We start from the raw sequence: 24,223 nt of genomic DNA on the forward strand, positions 1-24,223 counted from the left end.
TTCCGGTCAACGCGGGCTTTTTAATCAATCTACAAGACGACAGACATCGGACTGCGTCGAATATTGTGACTTTCGGCCCATCGCGGGGTTCGGATATTTTTATGAATACGATTGACATGGAGTTATTGTGTATGGTGAATCTGTACGTAGAAGGAAGTTTTTTATAAAGAGGAAATATACTTTTATTTGTATTCCATGTTTCGATTTCGGCTTTTTCTTTTATATGTCGCATTTTTTGTGGTCGTACAATTGCATAAATAAATATGTAAATCATAATTTAAAAAATGGGAAAAATGGTTATAATTTGATAAAATATTTTTAATTTGTTTATAGAGTAATAATAATGTAAGTTAGTTGTATTAGTTTGGAACTGATTTTTGTTTCTACAGTGTAGTTAAGTTGAGAAATTCTGAATTTTCAGTTTCTTTGTTTAAGGACGAAAAATTGAAGAATGTTATTTCATTATTATTATTGTATAGAAACTCGAGATAATAGAAGGAATGTAAAATAAAAATATAGATTTATTCTATAATATTAAATAACCTTAAGTTGAAGTTTAAAATATCCAATATAGTTTTATTAACGGTACTTTCTATACTAATGAAATGGATTGTTAAAAGTCTATACAGCGAGTACTTTACTTTAAATTAATAGAAGTTAAAGCTAATTTAATTTAAATATAAAATATTAATACATGTTCAGATGTGTAAAACAGCGGCGCCTGCGGTGGCAACTCTGGTGATGTAACCTAGGCGGGGATGGAACCCCGCCCACGCACTCGACCCACGCGCATCTCAACAGATGGCCATTCACATACCCCGCGTTTCTTTATGCAGCGCTCGAGAAGCGCTTTACAGCGAACAGACTGAAACTGGTTTCTAATTGGCCGACACTGCTCGTGACGTCATTTCGCTACACTCTCGCTGCATAAAGAAACGCGGGGATACTGAGGCGCTCCCTAGGGCTTAGCGCCTGGAGCGGCTGCTCCGTTCGCTCTACGGTAGGGCCGGCTCTGTTTATAAAGTATAAATAGCGTTAATTGATAAAAGAAAAGTAAATTCCGTTAACCACAAATAGTGAGACGAATACTCAAATAGTACAATGACTGTGAACTTGTATCAATTGAACCAAGGAGCTAGATTATACAGTACTACATACAGTGGCTGAAGAAACGCCATGTTTGAGGAAAATTGAATACACGTCCGCCATTTTCCTTTTGGTCGAGAGAGTTTGGCATTTGTGTTGCGTAAATACAACGAACTGGTTGTTAAGTTATGGCAATGTAACACTTGGGCGATCTGCTTAGGGAGATGTTGTCCGGGAACTCTTTTTAAGGGTAACTGGCCCATATTCGGGTGTTACGGACGTAGAGAAAACCGTGGCCAGGCGCGAACCCGCGACCGTGTTCAGGGAACGGAACCGCTTTACCACTAGTGGGCCTACAACGAACTGGAATATTCTAAGTCGTCACTGCCACTTTATCTAGTATATATAGTATGTTCTAGCTCAAGGGCGGACATAGGTTTTTCTGGGCCTACGGCTTATGGGGTACAATGGGGCCTCATTTTTACCAAACATAAACTAACCTATTAACGATTTTTTACTATACGATAAGTGATCATTGTTATTAACGAAAAAGTATTAAAAATTTATGATAATAATTCAATTTTTGTTGGCCCTTGACACTTGGGGGCCAGAGCTTAAACCCTATTAGTCCGTATATAGATCCGCCTGTTTTAGCTCGTTGAATTTAACATTTTATCGTGAATAATTCCATTTTGATTTCCTGTAAATCAAAAATTATTGTTTACTTACCGAAGTTTATTTATATTGAAAATTCTTTCCGAAAATCTCATAAAAAGGAGGAAAAAAACGAAAAAATTCCACTCAAAGATGCGACCGACAATAGAAAATTCGAACAATTACGTTCCGACAAATACGTCACGCATTACGTCATAAGACTAATCCTTTTGAAACATTTCACTTGAATGGTTAAAATAATCCCGTTTTTTCTATTTAATTAAATTATAAAAACGAAATTTACAGACATCCAGTATTTTTATTTATTCTAAAGTAATGTTAACGCCAGTCTAAATATTCCAGGAATTTTTCTGGAATAGTCTGTTCCGAATGCGTCGGGCCTCGTTTCCTCACCAGCAGACCTCCCAAATATGGGGCGGGCTTTACTTCTGTTTAAGGCTCTGTATACCCTTATATCGTGTATGTAACGGTTTAATGAGTGTTTATCTTGATGGGATGACATTTTGGATGTAGATATATTGGAATGTCAGTTCAGATACGTATTAAGTAAAATGAAAGTTGTACTGTACCCAGTGTCTATGCCTCCTACGGAATTTTGGAAGGTCAGTTATGGATTTTTGATTTTATTTAATTGTTTCAATAAGATTTTGAGTACTAGATATTGCCGAAGAATTGGAGGAGTGCTGTTTTGTTTCCATCACGAAAAATATCAAAGTTTGTTTAGTTATGGCAACGTAACACTTGGGCGATCTGTCTAGGGGGACGCCTTCCGGGAGGTCTTTTTAAGGGAAACTGGCCCTTATTTAGGCGTTACAGACGTGGATAAAACTCGGAAAACTCCACGTGACCAGCCTGCCCGAGCGAGGATCGAACCCACGACCGAACTCCCAGTGTTCAGGGAACGAAGACCGCTTGGCCACTGGTGGGCTAAAAAATATCAACGATTTTTGTGGTACCGTAATCTTGAAGCTGTGTTAAGAACACAACAGCTTTGCGTTCGACATTGACGGTAGTGGACAACAAAGTCGAAGTATTATGGCGAAGTTCAAATCTACTGTGAGAGAAAACTTTATGCATAAAGTGTTGTCATATGGTATGTTGCGTTTTCTTAATCTTAAGGAAATAAAATTCCCTTAAGAAAACGCACGAAAATATTCGCGTAATCTCGTATATAATACTTATGTTTAATGAAGTTAGTTACCCGTAATACGAATTGGTTTAAAATGGCTTTTTTATATAGTAATTTCTTGTTAGTTGGCTAATGTCGATTTCCAAATATTTCATTTTAGTTTTGTTTCCTTTATTGAAATAACGTGTTTCTGTCTTTTCCTCTTCCCTCAATTATTCTGCCGTTCCTCAGCTTCTTCTTCCGTTATTTCTTCTAAAACTGGGCAAAATTCCGTGTATTATTTTTAAGGAAATACCAGCGATACAAAAATGGCCTCTGGATTTTGTGAAAAAAAATGGCGTTTGTATTGTAGATTCGGTAACACCGAAAAAGCTGGAATCTAATTGTTGTGAATTCAGATTTGGGTCTTTAGAGGAAAGATAGGGAATTAGATTTCGGATGAGTTTAAAAAATGGAAATTTTAACTATTTAGGTTCATGTTTGCAGCAGATAATGGGTTAGAGATTGGCAAATAAAATAACTGTAAGATGGCAAGAAATCAAACAGTATTATTAGATATTGACAGTGAATTTCATTATGTGGAGTCGTAAAAGACATGCTACGTGGTATTTTAGTCATTTATACATGGTTATTCATAAGTCCTTCCGGGATTTCGGCATTTCATAATGTAATAACCAAGCAGAAACAGCAGAATAACTCATTGAATACTGTAAGTAGACAATACATTCGTAATAACCGTCGACACGTGTGAACTTCGGATTTCCCGCTGGCGGGAAATCCGAAGTTCACACGTGTCGACGTTCACTGGCATTCACTGGCGTTCACATGGCATTCACTGGTGAGAAGAAAGCTTTCTGCTTAAAACTTATAAAATGCGAGTCTGTTGTAAAGATGATTTTGCAACAAATATCGCACAGATAGACGAGACGAGACCATTCATGCGCGATACACTCAGCAACTGCCTGACTACACGCTTCAAAACGGACAGGCCAGCCGGGACAGTCTGCTTACAGGACCCAGTTTCTACGAGAAAACAGCTTGGGATTGGCAATCTTGTAATCAACAACACGGCGTATTCTACAGTACGTAAACGTCTTCGTGTGAAACCATATCGAATGCAGCTGTTGCAAGCGGCGAATCTTCGAGATCACTTTTTGTTTCCTTTCTGCATGCATTTCTAACAGCTACTAGAGGGAACGAAAACGAACGATGAGAACAATAGCAGCTTCCCAACCAGTTTATCTCCTCATCACTTCGACCTTTAATCACTAAAATTTAATAGCCTAAATCCTCGTAATACACAAAACTTCCTGCAAAATTTCATAAATGTTATGGATAAAAGACAAAGGAGTTATTAAGCTTCAAAGAGGATAAACAAAAGCATGCCCCCACGCACATCAATATATAAAGGAAACTCCCCTTTATTATTATTATTTTTTGTATTTCTCGATGTTTTAAGGTCCCGAAGACATATTTAATTGCTTCGTTTATAAATTTATGTAAATTTTGTTGTAGATTTACTACTTAATAGTTAAGTATGTTTAATATGACTCGATCGGACACTTCAGTACAATTTAATTAAACAATTTTTCTGATGTAAAATTTTTCTTGCATTTTGACTTTGAAAATGAAAAAACTTTACAAAAACAAAAAAAAAACTTTCCATTCGAACGTCATTCAAAGAAATTCGGAATGGAAGAAATATGGCGGAAGTACAGTACATCACTGCCAGACTGTATTTGCGGCTACAAAGCCTGTAATGAGAGAGTTGGCATATAAGTAACGCTTTTCTATTGGCAGTTTGTGATCACGTGACTTTGATCCGCCATTATTATTCCAACAACGTGTTAGCCAGTGCGGGACGATAAGTAACGCTTTTCTATTGGCAGTTTGTGATCACGTGACTTTGATCCGCCATTATTATTCCAACAACGTGTTAGCCAGTGCGGGACGATAAGTAACGCTTTTCTATTGGCAGTTTGTGATCACGTGACTTTGATCCGCCATTATTATTCCAACAACGTGTTAGCCTGTTCGGGACGAAAACTTCGTGGATAAATTTTATCGTCTCTAAGTTCGTCGTCTGCGAAGAAATTAAAATTAATGAAAGGTTAGTAATATTAAGAATATATAGACAATATTTCGGATGACGGTATAGTGTTTATTTGTATTAATCTTAAATTTATGAGGGCTCAATTGAAAGCTCCGTATCAGACGGTTGGGACCTTAACAGAGCTGTAGAGCATTGTTATAGGAGCAAAAAAAGTCAAAGGAACCATATTTTTACGCGTGATCCTTCGCGCGATGTAAACCCTCCAAAATCACTTTATAAGAGATTTCAGAGACCCTCAAAAATGGGGTAAAATTTAAGTAAAAATGTCAGTATACATATAATATACTGTATTTTAATAAAATGTATTGTAAATTACAGTATATCTGTAATTTAGAATATAAAATATATAAAGTAGAATTTTAGATAATGAAATGATTGGTGAATAATATATTAATTATACAGTATTTACATAAGCCACTTGTAATAAATTATTATACTGGTTAATAAATAACAATAATAATAATAATATATAAGTATGATGTGTATTGTGCAGGAATTAAGTTGTTTTATAAATAGAATTCACAGTAGAAAGAATACATTTAGTATTCTATAAACATAAGTAATATGTTACTTATGTTATGGTTTGCAATTGTATAATAAATTGCATTCAATTAAATAAGTAATAGCATGAAACTAGAGTTGATGGTACTAGAAATTCGAAGGATAATGCTGTTTCTTTCATATTTTCTTATGATTTAGAAGGGCTCCACTAATAAGAAACCCACTTCCTTTATAAACCTGATACAAATTCTGTTGAACAGCATCAAGTTCTCAACCAGCAAGAGATAATTTTCAGCATGATAATTCTACAATATTCAATGAAGATATCAGATTTTAAAAATATAAAGATAAAATATTTGATGTATTAAAAAGAATGATATTAAAAGGGATAAAGTAATTTTTAAATTAATCAATTTTCATTAAAGATTAGTTAGGAATAGAAAACAACAATTTAAAGATTGGCAAAATGATAAGAAAGTTAAAACAACTCAACAAAACAAATTTAAAGAGGATGAACTAGTCTGCATTTCTAAAAAATCAATGTGTTTTAAAAAATGGTTCAATGAGACAGTTTGTACTGTTTATACCATAGTACAGCATTAGGATTAAGTGGTGTATTTACAAGGTGGAAACAAACTTCTGCATACTTTCTTTACTAGCAGTTCAACAGATGGTTTTGTTTTAAAAAATATAATTTTATATAATTAAATATAGTGAAAATTGTGGGTCAATGCTATAACATTTGATATGGATCTATAAATCAGACAATGTAAAAGGCTCCTGCAAATCTGGTGAGAGGTGGCATTTTTTTTACACCACTTTCAAACCATATCAATCAACTCTGGTTTTATTTATTTGGTTGATAGACAGTTTTGCTGTTTTCAAGCAGTTTTGTAAGTTTTTCTACTGTTCTGTCAAGAAAAATCTTATTGTAATTACATTTTTTAATTTTATATCAAATTTATATAAGTAATTTATCCAGGTTTTAAATAGAAGAGCTGTTTAAAACTGTTATATTACTACATGTTGTGAATGAAAGTTTTTACATAATGTTTTGAGTATGACATATCTGTTCAATACATAGGTAATGGTAAAGTAAATAAATAAATGTCCATTTTTCTGTTTTATTACATATGCATGACAATATAATTAGGAAAACCATAGCTTATCCTCATACATTTAAATAGCCATAGAAATTTAATTCAGATAAAGACAAACATTTTTTAAAATAATTAATTAACTTTAACACTACATAAAGTGTGCTAAACAATTTTACTTGATTCAGTATAGTGAGAAATAATGTTTGGGATGAAATAGTTTTGTATTTTTGACACCAGAAATTACATTTCTTATGACACTCCCATTGGCTCTACATATTTTGGTAATTTATATATCAAAAGTAGAATATGAATGAAGATTTATTGATGGCCTACTACACCTGTCCTTTGTTTATATAGGCCTAAAACATCACTAACGTGTCTTTCTTTTAGACTCTGTATCATCACTAATCACTGTCAATATCCAATAATACTCTTGCCATTCTATATTTGCCTATTTTATTTGTCAAGCTCTAACTTATCATCCTCTAATTACCTCTAACGGGGTGTTTCATCAACATTGCCAAATCGTGGTATTTGTAAATCCAGTGATTAGACTAATACCGAGATTACTGAGGCGAGAATTTCACCAACAAATCCTGCAAACCATTACACTGCCAGATCCTAACTGACTACTCATTCTAACCTTGGCTTCTCTTTTCACACCGTGCCAATAATATCCGTAACCATCTGGCCCATCTAAATTCTTTTTCTCATCAGAAGACACAACTTTCTCCCATTCCATGGTCGAGCTGGTGACAGATTTAGCCTGTTGAAGTCTTTATTGCTTGTGAACAGGTATCGAATTAGGTATCACTTTGATTTTTCGGTATTTTATGATGTTGTTATCACGAACATATCACCACATCGTCTGATGGGACACATTATTTTGTAAATTAGCGGCTACCATAGTTGCTAATTGTTATTTTGTAAGGAAGGAAACCTTTCGTTTATCTCTGTTTCTTCTGTCCACTTCTCTCCATTCTTTATAATTTTCATGTTTTATCTACACAGGCCACGGCAGTTTTAGAATGATCTTTAGTTATTGTAACTATTTCTCTGAAACTTTCCAACACCTGGTAATCTATATATATAATCGAGACGAGTTGATAATAATAATAATAATAATCAGCGCAGAGCCCAAACGGTTAGGAGTTGGAAGCTGAAATTTGGTACACAGTTAGGGTACGTCACGAAAACGCACACTAAGAAGGGATTTTTCGAAATGCCTCCCTGGGGGGAGAGGGACAGGATTAAGCTTAACACTGTTAAGTAACAATGGAAGTGTCAACAATGGAAGTATCAACAATGGAAGTATCAACAATGGAAGTGTCAACAATGGAAGTGTCACGTAACAATGGAATTGTTAAGAGAAAGCGACGTTTTAAGAGAAAGTGCAGTTGGTTTTCGTTTTTGCAGGAAATTGAAGATATTTTTAGACCCATGTAAAAATTCTCTAATTAGTCTGGAAACGGGAGATCCAATTTTTGCATTCTGTGAAAACGGGTAAGGTTGACTATAACGTAATAATCTTAATCTTCGCTATCGTTACTTTTGCCCGAGCAACGCCGGGCCCACCTGCTAATCTATATATATAATCGAGACGAGTTGATAATAATAATAATCAGCGCAGAGCCCAAACGGTTAGGAGTTGGAAGCTGAAATTTGGTACACAGTTAGGGTACGTCACGAAAACGCACACTAAGAAGGGATTTTTCGAAATGCCCCCCTGGGGGGAGAGGGACAGGATTAAGCTTAACACTTCCATCAACAATAGAAGTGTTAAGTAACAATGAAAGTGTTAACAATGGAAGTGTCAACAATGGAAGTGTTACGTAACAATGGAATTGTTAAGAGAAAGCGACGTTTTAAGAGAAAGTGCAGTTGGTTTTCGTTTTTGCAGGAAATTGAAGATATTTTTAGACCCATGTAAAAATTCTCTAATTAGTCTGGAAACGGGAGATCCAATTTTTGCATTCTGTGAAAACGGGTAAGGTTGACTATAACGTAATAATCTTAATCTTCGCTATCGTTACTTTTGCCCGAGCAACGCCGGGCCCACCTGCTAGTTCATATATATTTTGAATTTCGGCCTCTGAAAGTTCACTATTTCTTGTCATAAATCTTAACAGTTTACGTTTTAAACACTAACAAAGATTTCGAAAGTTTAAAATGATTGGCTGTTATAATACCAGGTGTGATGTAATAACTTTTGTCTTTTTAAAAGACTATTTGTAAATACCATTTATTCACGAATATCGCTAATATTTCTAATTCTATCAGCTGTCTCTTTCATGTCCTTACAAAAAGTAGATTTAGAGTGGATTTTGGAGTGTATAGAGGTTTAACTTTATGCCCATATCTTTTGTATTAATTAATATTAGGCGAATTATTGCAGGATGCATTGACAAAGGAACTACGGTATATGTTTGTTATTTATCAATATAATTTTTCCGCTAAATGCGTAAATTTCGCGTCCGAAGTCGATCACACTCTCAAAACGGCCAATAGTTATCAATTTGTTTTACCTGTCTTTGGAAATATACCAAGGACATAAACAGGACACAGGAGTCTTATTGATTCTTAGTATTAGAGAGGTTGCGGCCGAAGTTTTCAAGTCGAAAACGTGTAGGGGAGATCCTTGTACCTTAGGACAAGCTCGTCATTTGAAAAATAATATATTGAGAAGTAGTAAGTAGCGATATCTCGTAGCTATTTCATTACAACATTCAGGATGCATGACGTAAAGTCGGCTATTTTGACTAGTTTTAACACTGTGACACATTGTGTGATTTTTATAGGTGTTTGTTTTTTTACAATCCATTTGGATCTTGGTTTTAATCAAAATATTTTGAGGCGAGTAATTTAATTAAGGTACAGTTANCAACATTCAGGATGCATGACGTAAAGTCGGCTATTTTGACTAGTTTTAACACTGTGACACATTGTGTGATTTTTATAGGTGTTTGTTTTTTTACAATCCATTTGGATCTTGGTTTTAATCAAAATATTTTGAGGCGAGTAATTTAATTAAGGTACAGTTAGTTGAAAACCACATTCGTAACCACTTATTTTAATAAATAACATTGGATTTCTGTAATTCAAAAATTATAACCGTACTTTGTTATAAACAAGAGAAAATTGTACCTTGGGACAGTGAATTTTTTGTACCTTGGGACTGTCCCAAGGTACAAGGCGTTGCTTTTCACAACTATTTATTTAATATTATTATGTTTACTTTTGTTGTTATGTTTCTGTTGGCCGCGAAGAAAAAGAATGAAGTGAATAAAAATGTTAAATTTGTTAAAAAGGAAGTTTTTAAGAAGAAAAAAGTTGAAGTTAGTAGCTCTGCGGATGAAATTTCTGTGAGGATCTTAGAGACTGACGACTCATGTGATTCCGGNCCCGTTTTCGATAATGGCCGAGTCTGCCTAGCTGTCAAGTTTACCGTGATTGGATAAAATGCGCTCGACGTCGTAGTTTCGGAATGGCTCATTTACATTTGAGGGATGTCCGGTTGAAACTCTATCAGAGACGATGATGCGCCGGTTATTGATGCTTCGTTTTCTGTGTTAACATACGGTTGGAACCTATAATAGGTCCAGTGTATGAATTTTGACAGCATTTCCCAGTTGTATTGACGTACGAATGGAAAAATTATGTTTAAAATAATACAGTTTGAGTTTTGATAGTATTTTGTCAGAAAAGACGATCATATTTCGAATGACAATCGTCAAAAATGTTGCTGAATTTCATATCTAACCGTTAAATATTTGTAAATTTTCGTAACGAATAATACCGGGTTGACCGAAATTAATTAAAATACTCCTATTCAGTACTGTATAAAGATATTTAGCAATAATCCTCACTAAACAGTGCTAATTAGGGGTACTTCGATTACAATTAGCCGGTACGTTTTGATGCCGTACTTTGCTTAATTTTTTCATACGGCGAAACGCCTGAACAAACACGGATGATTTTGATATTTAGCGAGAAGTTTTGAATTTGTATGATGCTAGCGTTGATTTTTGGAGTCTTCGTTCTTTCTCAATGTAATTAAACGGGGATTTTACCGCCCAGTACAATATCATATATTGTCCAACCTCAAATAAACGTTTCAAATTTTAAAAATCATTATATAATAAACATCTCGAAGCCCGATACATTAATACTCGATCAAATGATGGTCGTAATTAATCGGGCTATAAATTTGCTATTATTATTGATTAGATATTAATAAATTATGTTTCGTAGCAGTACTTCAGTTTTTGAAGTAAACAGATTGAATTTTGAAAATGATTATATTTAACGTGTCAAATTTTAATTGGCTCTTGAAAGGGGTAAGTTTCTTTCCAATTTTTGATAGTCTCCTTGCAAGCTGCCAAAATGAATTTCGTTTGGGGTAAACAATTGGCTACCAGCTCGTAACAAGGCAAACAAATGTAATTAATAAAGTTGATTTGGTCTTCCGGGATGCGTTCTTGTAAATCCCTGTCCATCAACGAATCTGGTTTCATCCCCATTTCTTTCTCGATGTCGCCCTGAGCGTACATTTCCCTGTACAAGTCCTTCACTATTTCGAGCTGGACGGGCCATGGTTTGCACACGGCAGATACGTCACAACCGTTCATCATGACTTTCTTCAGGCATTTCCTATGAGCGTCGTTATCTATGTCAAATTCGCCATTATCAATTAAATATTGAAGGTTGTCTTTATTGCTTCTAAAAACGGCAAGATCGGTGGCTAATATGCAAGTCTCTATGTCATTCAGGACTTCTTGGCGTGCCTCTTTGGAGAGATCGCAGAAAACGTCATTTTCCTCGTCTTGGAGAATGTTGAGAGCCATTTGATAATGGTGACGTTCCATAATAGAGTTTACGTAGAGAGATGCCAGAGGAGAATTGGTTATAATCAGAAAGTTATTGTTAAATCCTCTGTGATCCGAATCGTGGCAGATGCATGCAACAAGGAACGCTTTGATCTCCAAAACAGAAAATTTATCTTTAGCATCTTTGGTCATTAAATATATACAGTGAGTCACGTTGAAAGCGTGAAAGATGTTGTGGTAAGCGACGTCTCGATAACTCTCTATAACCGTAAGGATGAAATTTGATAACTTATCCAAAGGATACAGTTGATCGCCCAGTATATTTCTAGCGATGTGTATAAATAACTTGGGAATGTCTTGTTCCGCGTAATTTGTGAATGCAAAATCGATGGATTCTATATCCGGTGGCGATATTTTCAGGTAAGGATCTTGTACCAACGATTCCAAATCCTCTCGAGACGGCTGGATGTGGTATTTGAGCATCTCTTTGTTGACGGCTATTTTATTTTCTTTAACCAGTATATGAGTGTGTGTTTTTGCTACGTATAACACTAAGGAGCAGTAAATACTCATGCACTCGGCAATCGCCTCGTCTGTGGCACTGAAGGGCGACGAACAACCTTTCAGCACTTGCAACATGCCAAGTAAATTCCCGTCGCACTTAACGGGACAGCAGATAAGATTGTTGACATCTATTCCGTTCGTGGCTTTGATTTCATTAAACATCTTCTCATTGTCTGCGTTGTTACTGATGCTTACGGGTTTTCCTTTATTGGCAGTAAGGCTACAGCATCCCTCGTTTAGGGAGCATCTGAGATCGGAAATAACGAAGTCGATGCCGGAATCGAAATATTCGGCAATTAATTCGTCTCTCTTGTCGTCGAAGACGAAGAGGTGAATCCTGTCCGCCGATAGAAGGTGGCGAGTTTTCGATAATATCTTGGTGGCAACGTTTCTTGTCATGTCGACATCCATCAGCAAAGCTCTTATCTGAGGAAATAACTCTCTTAGAACTTGGTCTCTTACGTCTTCGCACTTAGATTCGTAGAGAAAGAAACAGGTGGCCAAGCAATTGGACAGGAACAGTGTCACGTCCTCGTCAATCAGAGAGAAGGGTAAACTGTTACCGAGCCTTCTTAATACGATAATGCAGTTGTGATACGGATAACTGGAGCAGAAACGCAACTTAATAATCTTCTTGTTCTTGTATTTTTCGATTTTGACATTGGGATTCACTTCACGTTCCGATATTTCCACTTTATTCAAGTCCACTTGTACGTCGTCAGCTTTTACAGCCTCTTGGAGCACCAGAGTAAACTTTAACAACAGTTTTTTAGTTTCCCCGAGCTTCACGAGTTCCAACATGTCCTCTGATAGATCGAAAGGGGTACTCAAATCGCATCGATTGGCTTCAGAGTTATATTCCTCGCTTTTATTTCTTATCCATTTTTTCACTGTTTTGACCGTTACGTTCTCTAAAACGAATTGCTCCACTAAATCGGGATGAAGGTGAAGATATTCCATAATGGTTTCGTCTAGGTTCTTGTTTTTTACACCCGGATTCATTGTCAACCAGTTGGATATGTCGTGGATTGGATCCTTTATCCAACTTTTACGTCGTTGAGAATACATGGTCCAACCTATCTAGATCTCTGATAAAGTATTGTTCTAACAATAATCGAATTATCAGTTCTTATTGTTGAGTGACGTGATTTTGGTTTTAATTTTCTAATCGTTTTAAGCTCGAAGTTGTCGAAATTTTTAGTAGTAAAACCCCCGTTTTCGATAATGGCCGAGTCTGCCTAGCTGTCAAGTTTTCCGTGATTGGATAAAATGCGCTCGACGTCGTAGTTTCGGAATGGCTCATTTACATTTGAGGGATGTCCGGTTGAAACTCTATCAGAGACGATGATGCGCCGGTTATTGATGCTTCGTTTTCTGTGTTAACATACGGTTGGAACCTACAATAGGTCCAGTGTATGAATTTTGACAGCATTTCCCAGTTGTATTGACGTACGAATGGAAAAATTATGTTTAAAATAATACAGTCTGAGTTTTGATAGTATTTTGTCAGAAAAGACGATCACATTTCGAATGGCAATCGTCAAAAATGTTGCTGAATTTCATATCTAACCGTTAAATATTTGTAAATTTTCGTAACGAATAATACCGGGTTGACCGAAATTAATTAAAATACTCCTATTCAGTACTGTATAAAGATATTTAGCAATAATCCTCACTAAACAGTGCTAATTAGGGGTACTTCGATTACAATTAGCCGGTACGTTTTGATGCCGTACTTTGCTTAATTTTTTCATACGGCGAAACGCCTGAACAAACACGGATGATTTTGATATTTAGCGAGAAGTTTTGAATTTGTATGATGCTAGCGTTGATTTTTGGAGTCTTCGTTCTTTCTCAATGTAATTAAACGGGGATTTTACCGCCCAGTACAATATCATATATTGTCCAACCTCAAATAAACGTTTCAAATTTTAAAAATCATTATATAATAAACATCTCGAAGCCCGATACATTAATACTCGATCAAATGATGGTCGTAATTAATCGGGCTATAAATTTGCTATTATTATTGATTAGATATTAAGTAATTTGGTATTAGATGTAGACGTTAGGCGCCATCTCTTATCTAAATTAATAATTATAATTTTTAATAATAAATTATATCGAGAAACTGCTTTATTTTCACTTATTACTCTAATTTTATATAACCATTCTCTATGGTATTTATTATTTAATAGATATTTTAAGTAGAAATTCTTTCATCGACATACCGGAGAATTTCGTGTGGCAACACTTAACCCACGATCACGTGTGCGATTGTTTACGTCGTTTTAAAGGAATGGTGTGGAGATACGTAATTTATGCACAATTAGGACGACTTACGATGGATTTTTCGGTTAGTTAAGAGACTTATTTGCCTTATTTAATCGAGTTTACTTGAAGAAAAGGAAGAAAATGAGCGGAAAAGACGTACAGCTATCCAAACGCCTGTCTTGGCTACTTCGTCACGCCGCCGAGCAACAGGGACTAAAAATGGACGACGGGGGTTATGTAGATGTCGCCTCCATACTACGACTGAAACAGTTTCGTCGCTATACCGAGGTCGATATCCGGAACGTGGTGGAGACGAACGATAAAAAGAGGTTCTCGTTACGGGAAGAGAACGGGAAATTACGCATCCGGGCCAATCAGGGTCACTCCGTTGCCGTAAACGAAGAAAATCTCCTGACAGAATTAGGAGCGGACGACCTGCCCGAAAACGTGGTACACGGCACCTTCTTAAGAAACTGGAACCGCATTAGGCAAGAGGGAATTCGTCGAATGAATCGCAATCACATACACTTCAGTCCGGGATTACCCGGAGAGGAAGGGGTGATCAGCGGAATCAGGAAGAACTGTCAGGTGACCATTTTGGTAGATGCAAGGAAGGCGCTGGAAGACGGAATTAAGTTCTACCGGTCCGACAACAACGTGATTTTGAGCCCCGGCGACCAAGATGGAATTCTTCTGCCGAAGTATTTCCGAGAAGCGGTGGAAGTTAAAACGAAAAAAGTGCTGTATACGATTTAATGCGTATACAAAAGCTATGGTTCCTAAATACATATGCGAGATAACATCCGCAACCCGATTTTTATTGGTCTAATTAATAATCCGAAACAAATTTGGCTAGATTTGGGCGGTTAGCCTACCATCTTGAAATTTGCCGCGAGATGGCGGCCTAACCGGCCACCTGTAGCCAAATTATCGTTTTGATTAGACCTAAAATAGCCCAATAAGAATCCGACAGTTCCTATTTCATTTGATCGAAATAAACGGTGTGTTTCGGTTGTTGTTGCCCTGTTACTATGTCGCAAAATGAATTTCAAACATCTCGAGCTTTACACTTTATTTAAATATTTAAAAAAACTGAAATAAATTACCTTTCGAATGCAAAATGAATTGGTTGGTAGAAATTTCAAAAATAAATCAGTATTAAGTAAATAGCGACTGTAGACCGGATGGCAACACGTTAAACGAAATAGACGCCAACCACCCACGGGATTTTTTGACAACCTAAATAATTTTAATTATCAAATTTAACAAGAGATGGCGCCTAACTCTAGTGCCAAATTGCTTAGCATTGAATTAATAATAATAGCAACAATATAGCCTGATATAATTCGGCAATCATTTGGCTTTGACATTTTTGGGTTCGGAGAGTTTCAAAACGTGAAAATTTACAAAAAAAAAAAAGAATCGGCGTTGTCTTCCATTTACACTGTTTGTAATCTCCGTTATACGGCGATAGAGCCGTTTTGTTTTTGTACACGTGTTTGGTATTTACTACCATCAGAGTCGATAAATATACAGGTCCTTGAGTTTCCAATACTGTATCTCTAATGCTACGATAATGTTGCGTCATAAATATTTCTGCCACTTCCAGCGCTGCAATCGCTCGACGGCGTAAGTTTGGCTCCAGCACGGGGAGAGCCAACTGTAAACATTCGAAATTCTTTTAATATATGAAATTTTCTCGTTTTTAACTCAGCTATTGCTTTTGTCTTTTTTAAATACTATTTTAATTTGGTTTTAAACATTATTTATTTGTAAATATTGTGAAATATTTCTATTAACTGTCACTTTCGCGATTTTAGATTGATTAGTTTGTTCGTTTTTTGCTTACAATTTGTGTTCATTTAAAAATATTTTTGGGAGTTTTCGTTAAGGGCGAGAAAACGAAGTCAAATAATTTATAGATAAGCCTGTATGTTTTATTTATTAATAGATCTTACTTTTTTTGGCTCAACTTTAATAACAGGTTAGAGAAAGGGATTAAAAGTTTTAGTTTTTGGATTTCAAATACTGTATAGGCTGTTGGAGGAAAAAGAGGGAATTTCAACTATTTAGACAACAAATTCAACATATTTACAGGCACATAATGACTGAGGTAATTAGAGGATGATAAGTTAGAGCTTGACAAATAAAATAGGTAAATGTAGAATGGGAAGAGTTCAGACAGTATTATTGGATGTTGACAGTGATTAGTGATGATACAGAGTCTAAAACAGGGGTCGCCAAAGTGGTCTATATCGACCCCCAGGGGTCGATGCGGCTAGGGGGTCAATTAGAGGGTCGATGTGGCAATGGGTTACAACCTTGTTTTTTTTTCTTATACAGATATCAGAGATCACAACGTATTTTATTTTGCTCATACACTTACACTTATAATAAAACTTTACGGTGGGGGTCAATGTGAGGTTTGGGAAAGTGGTTGGGGGTCGACAGTTAAAAAAGTTTGGCGACCCCTGGTCTAAAAGAAAGACATGTTAGTGATGTTTTAGGCCTATATAAACAAAGGACAGGTGTAGTAGGCCATCAATAAATCTTCATTCATATTCTACTTTTGATATTATATAAATTACCAAAATACAGTATGTAGAGACAATGTGAGTGTCATAACAAATGTAATTTCTGGTGTCAAAAATATAAAACTATTTCATCCCAAATATTATTCCTCACTATACTGAATCAAGTAAAATTGTTTAGCACACTTTATGTAGTGTTAAAGTTAATAAATTATTTTGAAAAATGTTTGTCTTTATCTGAATTAAATTTCTATGGCTATTTAAACGTATGAGGATAAGCTATGGTTTTCCTAATTATATTGTCATGCATATGTAATAAAACAGAAAAATGGACATTTATTTACTTAATTTACCATTACCTATTTATAAACAGATATGTTCCTACATATTGTGAATGAAAATTTTTACATAATGTTTTGAGTATGACATAACTGTTTTATCCAGGTTTTAAATTAAGCTGTTTAAGTTAAATCGAAAATAAAATTCTTTTCGATTTATCCACGTCCTCATCTGTAATTTCAAATTATCATCTCGTTAAATTTTTTTATAAACCAAATATATTTTTTCTTTCTTTATATATGATATAAAATTAAAAAATGTAACTAGGAATAAGATTTTTTTGACAGAACACTAGAAAAGTTATAAAAATGCTTGAAAATGGTAAAACTACCTACTAACCAAACAGATAAGAATCACACTAGGGCAAGAAGTTGGTTTAACGCCAGCTATCGGCAACCCGACACGTCAACTCTACTTGAGAGCATAGCTCGAGGACCGGTATCTATCGACTCTGCTGCTACTATATTTTGATTGTTTTTTGGACAAAAAGAAGAGATTGTAGTATAGTTGTACGCTTCTTGCCTCTAAAACATTAATTAATTTGATAAGCCTTACATCCCTACAAACTGGCTATTGAGATAATTATTAATCTGCAATAGAGCCAAGTAATCTAGATCGCATTGTCATTGACTTCAAGATCTTTTTTCAGTTACGTAATTTCTAAAGACGTTTTAAATGTACTTGTAAGATATAGGGTATCGGTTGTACACCGTGTAAACTGGTCTTATGGTAAATATAAATCATTACAATCGTAGTACATTTTTCAACATCTCATCCCCTGCCAATTCTGAAAATATGAAGCTGGATCTAATTTACAAGTTTATAAATAAACCACTCTAATACGATATGGTCAAGTACTACCACTCTATCAGTTACATAGCTTTAAGAAGCAATTTTTATTTGTGGTTACTTTGAAAAAAAAATCAAAACTTTCCATGCAGTCTAACATTTTCAATAGGGATGACTATCAGTGAATCTGAGTGAAATGTTAAATGTTTGGATATATCATTGGAACAAGTCGGACAGGACCAGATAGAGAATTTTGGAAAGGCATAGAAGCAGTTCTTTGCAAAGAGAAGTGCTCTCGAAGAGATATTTCCCAATGTATGAACACTAGTAATATTTCGGTCTGGCAGGTTTTCAGGAATTTAAGGATGGTGGGTATGTAGAAAATAAGAGCTTGGGTCGTCTATGTAAACTGTGCCTGGAAAATTGTACCACGTTCCCGTATGAATTGTTAATAAAATGAAAAGTTGGTGTGCAATCTAATGTTGACGGGCTGCTTACCACAAAAACTAAAAGGAATCCTCGTCGCTGCATGAGCCAGAAAGTGTCTCAGGTGGATGGAAGAACATTAAACTTGGTTGGTAAATAAGTGAAAACAATTATTTTCTTTGGTGAAAGTAGAATAGTTGCAGTGATAATGTCTGTCGACGAGTGAAGAAACAAAATCTGAGGCATTGCGTATGGTCTACCAAAAACTTTTCTATGTTCCAATGGTGTATGAGAGTTTCAGAATCAGAAAAGTGTGTTTTGCATGGAACAATTAATTCCCACTATAGAAGATAACTTTCAAGATGTCTTGCTGAAACAAAAAACATGTCAAGGCATCCTACCATACCAATAGAAAAAGCAACATTCCATTGTAAAAATGGCTTCCTTACAAAACATTATGGCTTATATTAATTAATTGAAGAAAAATGTAAAGAAAAAACTTCCACCAACAATACCCAATTTGAAACATGATAATAGGAGGGAAATCATACCACAGGAGAATGTAAAATTCATTGAAAAACTACCTGCAAACGTTAAGGCAGTGATTAAGGCTTGGGAAAGGTTTATAGAATAATGTCAATTTTCTATTTTGTGCCCAAATGTGGAGACAACATTGCTTTGTATGTAGATGGCATACTAATACTTCTAACTATTGACTATAATACACATCACAATCTTCTGTTCCTATTTAAAAAAACTTTCTTTTCATTCGTTTGACAACCAGCTTGATGCTTTGACATCTAATGCTTTTTTCCATAGGATGTAGAAATAAAAAATAGGTATCCTTATTGAAATCATTGCAAATCAAAGTATTATTCAAAAATGGCTGTAAGTATGGTAAAACTACTATTTGTCGTTCTTTTAAAGGAATGGACAAAAACAATAGTTCTTCAAGAGAATTTGGTGATTACATCGCAATCAAAGTATGAATTTTTGAGGCTCATGCCGTCTGCACAAAACAAAGATTTTACTTTTGTTGGCACAACTTTGGGAGGGAGAATACAATGAATCAGAGTTCCCGGATGACAGGAGGCCCTGGCAAAGTTCTGCGTTAAAATAAACTGTATTTTTTTTCTGGTGGTAGTTTTTGGGTAAAGATACCTATGACAATGGTTCAATTTTTTGAACTAGTTTGAGATTACTTTGCATTTGTTTCCCAAAATATTACATCATCACAGATTGGGTCAGTGTTTTTTTAATTTGAGGACCATGGAAATGGATAAAAATAAGTTAGACAGTATAGAAATTGTTGCGTCATTCCAGTTAAGGTGCTAATTGAGATTTGATTTGATATTTTAAAAATAACCGACATTTATTTAAGGAAACCTCTCATATTTTGTAATGTATGAAAAGAAATATATATAAACTTTATAAACTGTTTACTCAAAATGCTTATTAGTGTATACAGAAAATATATTTCACAGTTATACATCTACGTCACATCTCCAGGACGTTAAATGACCATAAATAGATTTGGCCTTCAAATTATCCCCGTGGGATAATTTTATCATAATTACACAAAATGTTAAAAAATATCCAGGAATGCTGACACTTGCAAAATTAATCTACAGCCTGCTTTCATTACAGATTGCAAATTGGGCCTTTTGATGTCTGCCAAGCAAATGTTTTAATACAGAGAACATTTTATTATATCTGGACTTGTTCTCTGTCGAATGACAAAGATATATGGCTGGCCAGCAGTTTAGCCTTAATTTTAATATAAACGTTGTACTGTATTTGTTAAATAATAGCAAAGTATCTTGATTTGATCATCACAACATGCTGTATTCTTCCTAATCAAAATATAAAATTTTGACCAAAAAACAATAAGTACAGCAAACAATTTTTAAGTAAGATATCACATTACGCAGAAAAATGCAAAATACTTAACAGGTAGATATATGTATAGACACATTTTGAATCTATCGTTCGAGCACCCGCAAATGTATAGATCTATGTATAAATTTGTGAAGTAACCTTTTGTTTTAGACCATCTGAGACAATTCTAAGTTGTCATCGTTCAACAGTTTTTGTTCCGTCTCCGTAGTCTTCCCACCCGGAACCAGGTTTATTATGTGGCTCAGCCCGGCGCTTATCAGAGAACCTGTGGGTTCGGGCATTTTGATGTCGTCCAGTCCTCTATGTACAGACACGTCGTCCATTTCCAACAGGTGGAGTTCCGTTTTCCTCAAGACCTCTTGATATTCTGACGTTTCCAGGCGTTTGCGCGATGGTTTCTTATATCTGAAATTGAAAATATTGATAAATATTACCATAAAGTGGTTGCTTTTACTTAAAACTATGCAAGAAATGTTTTGTCATCTCCTAATGATATGCCCATTTTTACTACTGTGGTGAGTAAAAAACATTTTAAGTTTACTGGAATGTAGAAATATATGTTCCACCAAACACTTTCATATTCATTAATTAAAATTAAACAGTTGCATAGAGCTAAGTGGTTTTCAAATTAATTCAATTATTATCCTGGCCTAAAAAGTTTTGATGAACCTACAAGTCAAAGAGACAAAACAAAACCCATCAAATTTACATTGCGTGATGTTGAACATAAAGCCAAAAGTCTGATGATTGTTAGGACCCAACTGGAAGAACTGCTCTTTCAAGTCTTACTTCCAATACTAAAAAATGTTTGATGCACTTTCAAATGTCAGTTTGTCATCACATTTATTAGCTTCTTCCAGTTGGGTCCTAACAAAGAAACGTGATGACAAACTGACATTTGAAAGTGCATCAAACAATTTTTAGTATTGGAAGTAAGACTTGAAAGAGCAGAGTGTTCTTCATAAATATCAAAATGTGCATATATACTGTGCCATATCAGAAATGTAGGTGCTCTCATTCACAGTTGGCAAAAACCCTACAGCAGAACTGGCTGCAAAGAAAAAACCATTTATTTTATAGAGACATGCATAATTGCAATTGCCAAGTAAGTATATTTTTATAAACTTGGCATTGGTAAGAGGCCGTCCACTTAGAAATAATAATCCTGCGACTATATAGTTATTCAAAGCGAGACTGGTGTTTGTGCTATGTTGCTTCTTGACACGCAGACCCACCTTCAGATTTTAATATTCTAAGTATTCTGTTTTCCATTTGATATCATATTGACTTTTGTGCTGTGCTTTGCAATGATGCCATGTGTGTTGTATTCCTTGATTACAGACAAGGTTGATACTTTCTGACAAAATAGATTGAAAATCTCTCCAATATTCATAAAAGAGTCCTCCTCTTCCTTTCAATTTGTCTTTTTGAATCTGAAAACAAATTAAAGTATAGTCCTACCATTTTTCAGGGTCCCAATAAACAGCTATTTTCAACTGATTTAACCATATTTGTAAAAACACAACAGTTTCGTATCACGTATAATTGTTTATTGGTACACCTTTTTGCTTTTCTGCATATCCTTCCTCACAATTTGGTGAGAGTTAACATAGAATATGCAAAATTCAAGTAATGATTTTTAAAAGCTTTCTTCACTTGAGGATGAAATGTTGAAAGTATTGTATTCATTTGTCAATAAATTTAATGCCAAATGACAGTATGCTTGTGTCATATGTGAGTATGTAAATTTTTATTTAAGTCCCAGAGGCCATGGGTTGTTCACGAGTGCATTACAACATTTAACAAACAATGTCGTTTGTAAAAGGATTTAGCTTTGCAAATTGTGTGAATATGAAACTTCTAATCATACGGAAGAGCGGCAAACCTTTTCAAATTTTATTTTTTTATTAATGATTTAATGAAATTGTTATGGTAAAATACAAATGCATTCATACAACATGCCACGATATTTCTACCCCTGACCTATATAATACTTTTAAATACCTGCTGTTCTGAAATAATGTTTTAATAATGTGAACTTATTAATTAGCAATCAATGAAATTTCACAATTTACTCACAGTTTCAGAAGCAAGGAGGAACAGACTACCGAGACTGAAGATGCAGCCATGGCAGCTGATCCCATCCAGGGTTTCAGAACAAATCCCCATGGTAAAAACACTCCTGAAAGCAAATACAAAATACATTAGCAGAAAACTCAAATTTTTAATTAGATTAAAAATACGTACCGGCAGCGACTGGTATTCCAATCAAGTTATACACGCTGGCAAAAAGGAAATTTAATCTGATCCTCCTGACAGTTCGATTGGAGAGGTCAATCGCTCCCACCACATCTAATAAATCGTTCTAAAAAAAATATAAGACAATGAGATGACTCTCAACAACATGACATTGTAAAAAGTTATTAATCTTATATTTCTTTTTTTTTATTGTTAATTTCAGCATATTTAAAAATTTATCCAGTTAAGGTGCTCTTTACATGGTAAACGAATGAGCATCTAGAATTGCAGACATGGATATGGAATCTATTTCTAACACAAAGAAGAAAATGCAACAAAATAAATCAGGCAATAATATTTCATTGGAAGTGGACAATAAGCAATAATCAACTATCAATTGAAAGTTTGAAAAGAAAATGGCACCAAAATACACCTCTGCAAAAGAAAGAGGTTGAAAATAATGCCAAGATCATTAACGTGTCATGCATTTCTTGCTAATCCAAGCAATTTATCAAGTTTTACAGTTCCATTGATGAACAGGTCATCTGCTAAGATAAAGGGATCATCCACATTCAGGATAGTATAGTCTAGGTAGGCACTGAGATAAACTACATATATTTTGATCTTCTAGATTATTCCTTCAGTTTAGCTTGAGATTCTTTCAGAGTTGTGTGTATTACTAATATCATTTGGTGCCTAACTCTAGTGCCATCTTTTAATCAAATAATTTAGAACTACTGGAAGAAAAGAATCAGCCCAGAGAGGGACTCCTCCATGCTTACCATGCAGACAATGCTACCTAGACCTCTGGACCAATCTCCTCTTCCAGTATATATAATGTTATGGTTATAATGTAACTTGATATATTATAAAGCTACATACCATAGTTGGGGTTTAGTGATGATGATTGTTTATATTTGTAATATCAACGTACACTACATAAGTAGAATTTTTTTTGCACACATGTCCAAATCTTAAGGATGGATGACATTTGTAAATGTAGGAAGACAAATATGGCAAGAAATGTATATTACCCTGTGTAATATACAACAACCTGAAGGATTCTACAAATCAAAATAATAAAAATACATATGGCAGTTAGACATAGATGGAGAAGGGATGGAAAGTGCATTCCAATACCCAAGCAGTGAGACTTGCTTGTAATGAGTATGTCCACCTGAAACTGTGATGCAACACTTGTGTTGTTGTTGCAGGCTTGTCACTAACTGACTTGATGACTTTTTCTAGCTATCACTACTATTAATTGTGTTTGTTCTCAAGTTTTGGACATGTGTATATTTTTAAAATTGGATAAAACTGAATGGTGAGTAGTAAAGCCAATATGTGCCGAAATGCCAATGTTGAAATGGTTTTAACCTTCAGGCAATAGATAAAAAGTATTTGAATACACTATCCTAATTTCCATTTTCTGTATTATTATGTTAAATGAATGCTATTCCTGAAAAGAACCAATTACTGGGGATAAAATCAGATAGTAAAATGTTAAAAATGGACAGCATTAATCGGGACAAATAGGAAATAAATACTTTTTGCAAGATGTGTTACAGAGGACTTGTAAATATTACAAACTCTGTGACTCCATTAAAATTAAAGTTTTTAGCCCACCCTGTATTTTAGATGCACCACTAATCTTTAAACATTTCATTTTTTATGAATGTGGTTTGTGTGGTGGGAATTTTGTTGATAAAAAATTAATTCCAAAATATCAATAA

The 24,223-nt window shown here is 34.8% G+C and overlaps 3 protein-coding genes and 1 long non-coding RNA gene across 4 annotated transcripts in view; 2 read left to right on the forward strand and 2 right to left on the reverse strand.

Moving 5' to 3' along the window:
• The window catches only part of LOC111620880, a 38,868-nt gene that overhangs the window by 9,124 nt on the left and 5,521 nt on the right, over positions 1-24,223 (forward strand). The window lies entirely within an intron of this gene.
• LOC111620808 (probable 3',5'-cyclic phosphodiesterase pde-5) lies at positions 10,853-13,447 on the reverse strand. The gene has a single exon (XM_023362805.1). It carries the CDS (start codon positions 13,060-13,062, stop codon positions 10,915-10,917), a length of 2,148 nt encoding a protein of 715 aa, XP_023218573.1. The 5' UTR covers positions 13,063-13,447; the 3' UTR covers positions 10,853-10,914.
• On the forward strand, positions 14,193-15,977 carry LOC111620863 (tRNA 2'-phosphotransferase 1-like). The gene has a single exon (XM_023362866.1). It carries the CDS (start codon positions 14,410-14,412, stop codon positions 15,022-15,024), a length of 615 nt encoding a protein of 204 aa, XP_023218634.1. The 5' UTR covers positions 14,193-14,409; the 3' UTR covers positions 15,025-15,977.
• The window catches only part of LOC111620871 (copper-transporting ATPase 2-like), an 86,545-nt gene continuing 82,130 nt past the window's right edge, over positions 19,809-24,223 (reverse strand). Inside the window, exons 20-22 of the mRNA XM_023362877.1 lie at positions 22,500-22,617; positions 22,332-22,434; positions 19,809-20,657 (exon numbers count right to left, since the gene is read on the reverse strand). Of these exons, the coding sequence (XP_023218645.1) occupies positions 20,399-20,657; positions 22,332-22,434; positions 22,500-22,617 (480 nt within the window). The 3' untranslated portion in view covers positions 19,809-20,398. The remainder of the gene's footprint in view (positions 20,658-22,331; positions 22,435-22,499; positions 22,618-24,223) is intronic.

The sequence above is a fragment of the Centruroides sculpturatus genome, unplaced genomic scaffold, assembly GCF_000671375.1.
Source record: "Centruroides sculpturatus isolate CEXI.00-Female unplaced genomic scaffold, Cexi_2.0 scaffold74, whole genome shotgun sequence".
Taxonomy (NCBI): Eukaryota; Metazoa; Arthropoda; class Arachnida; order Scorpiones; family Buthidae; genus Centruroides; species Centruroides sculpturatus.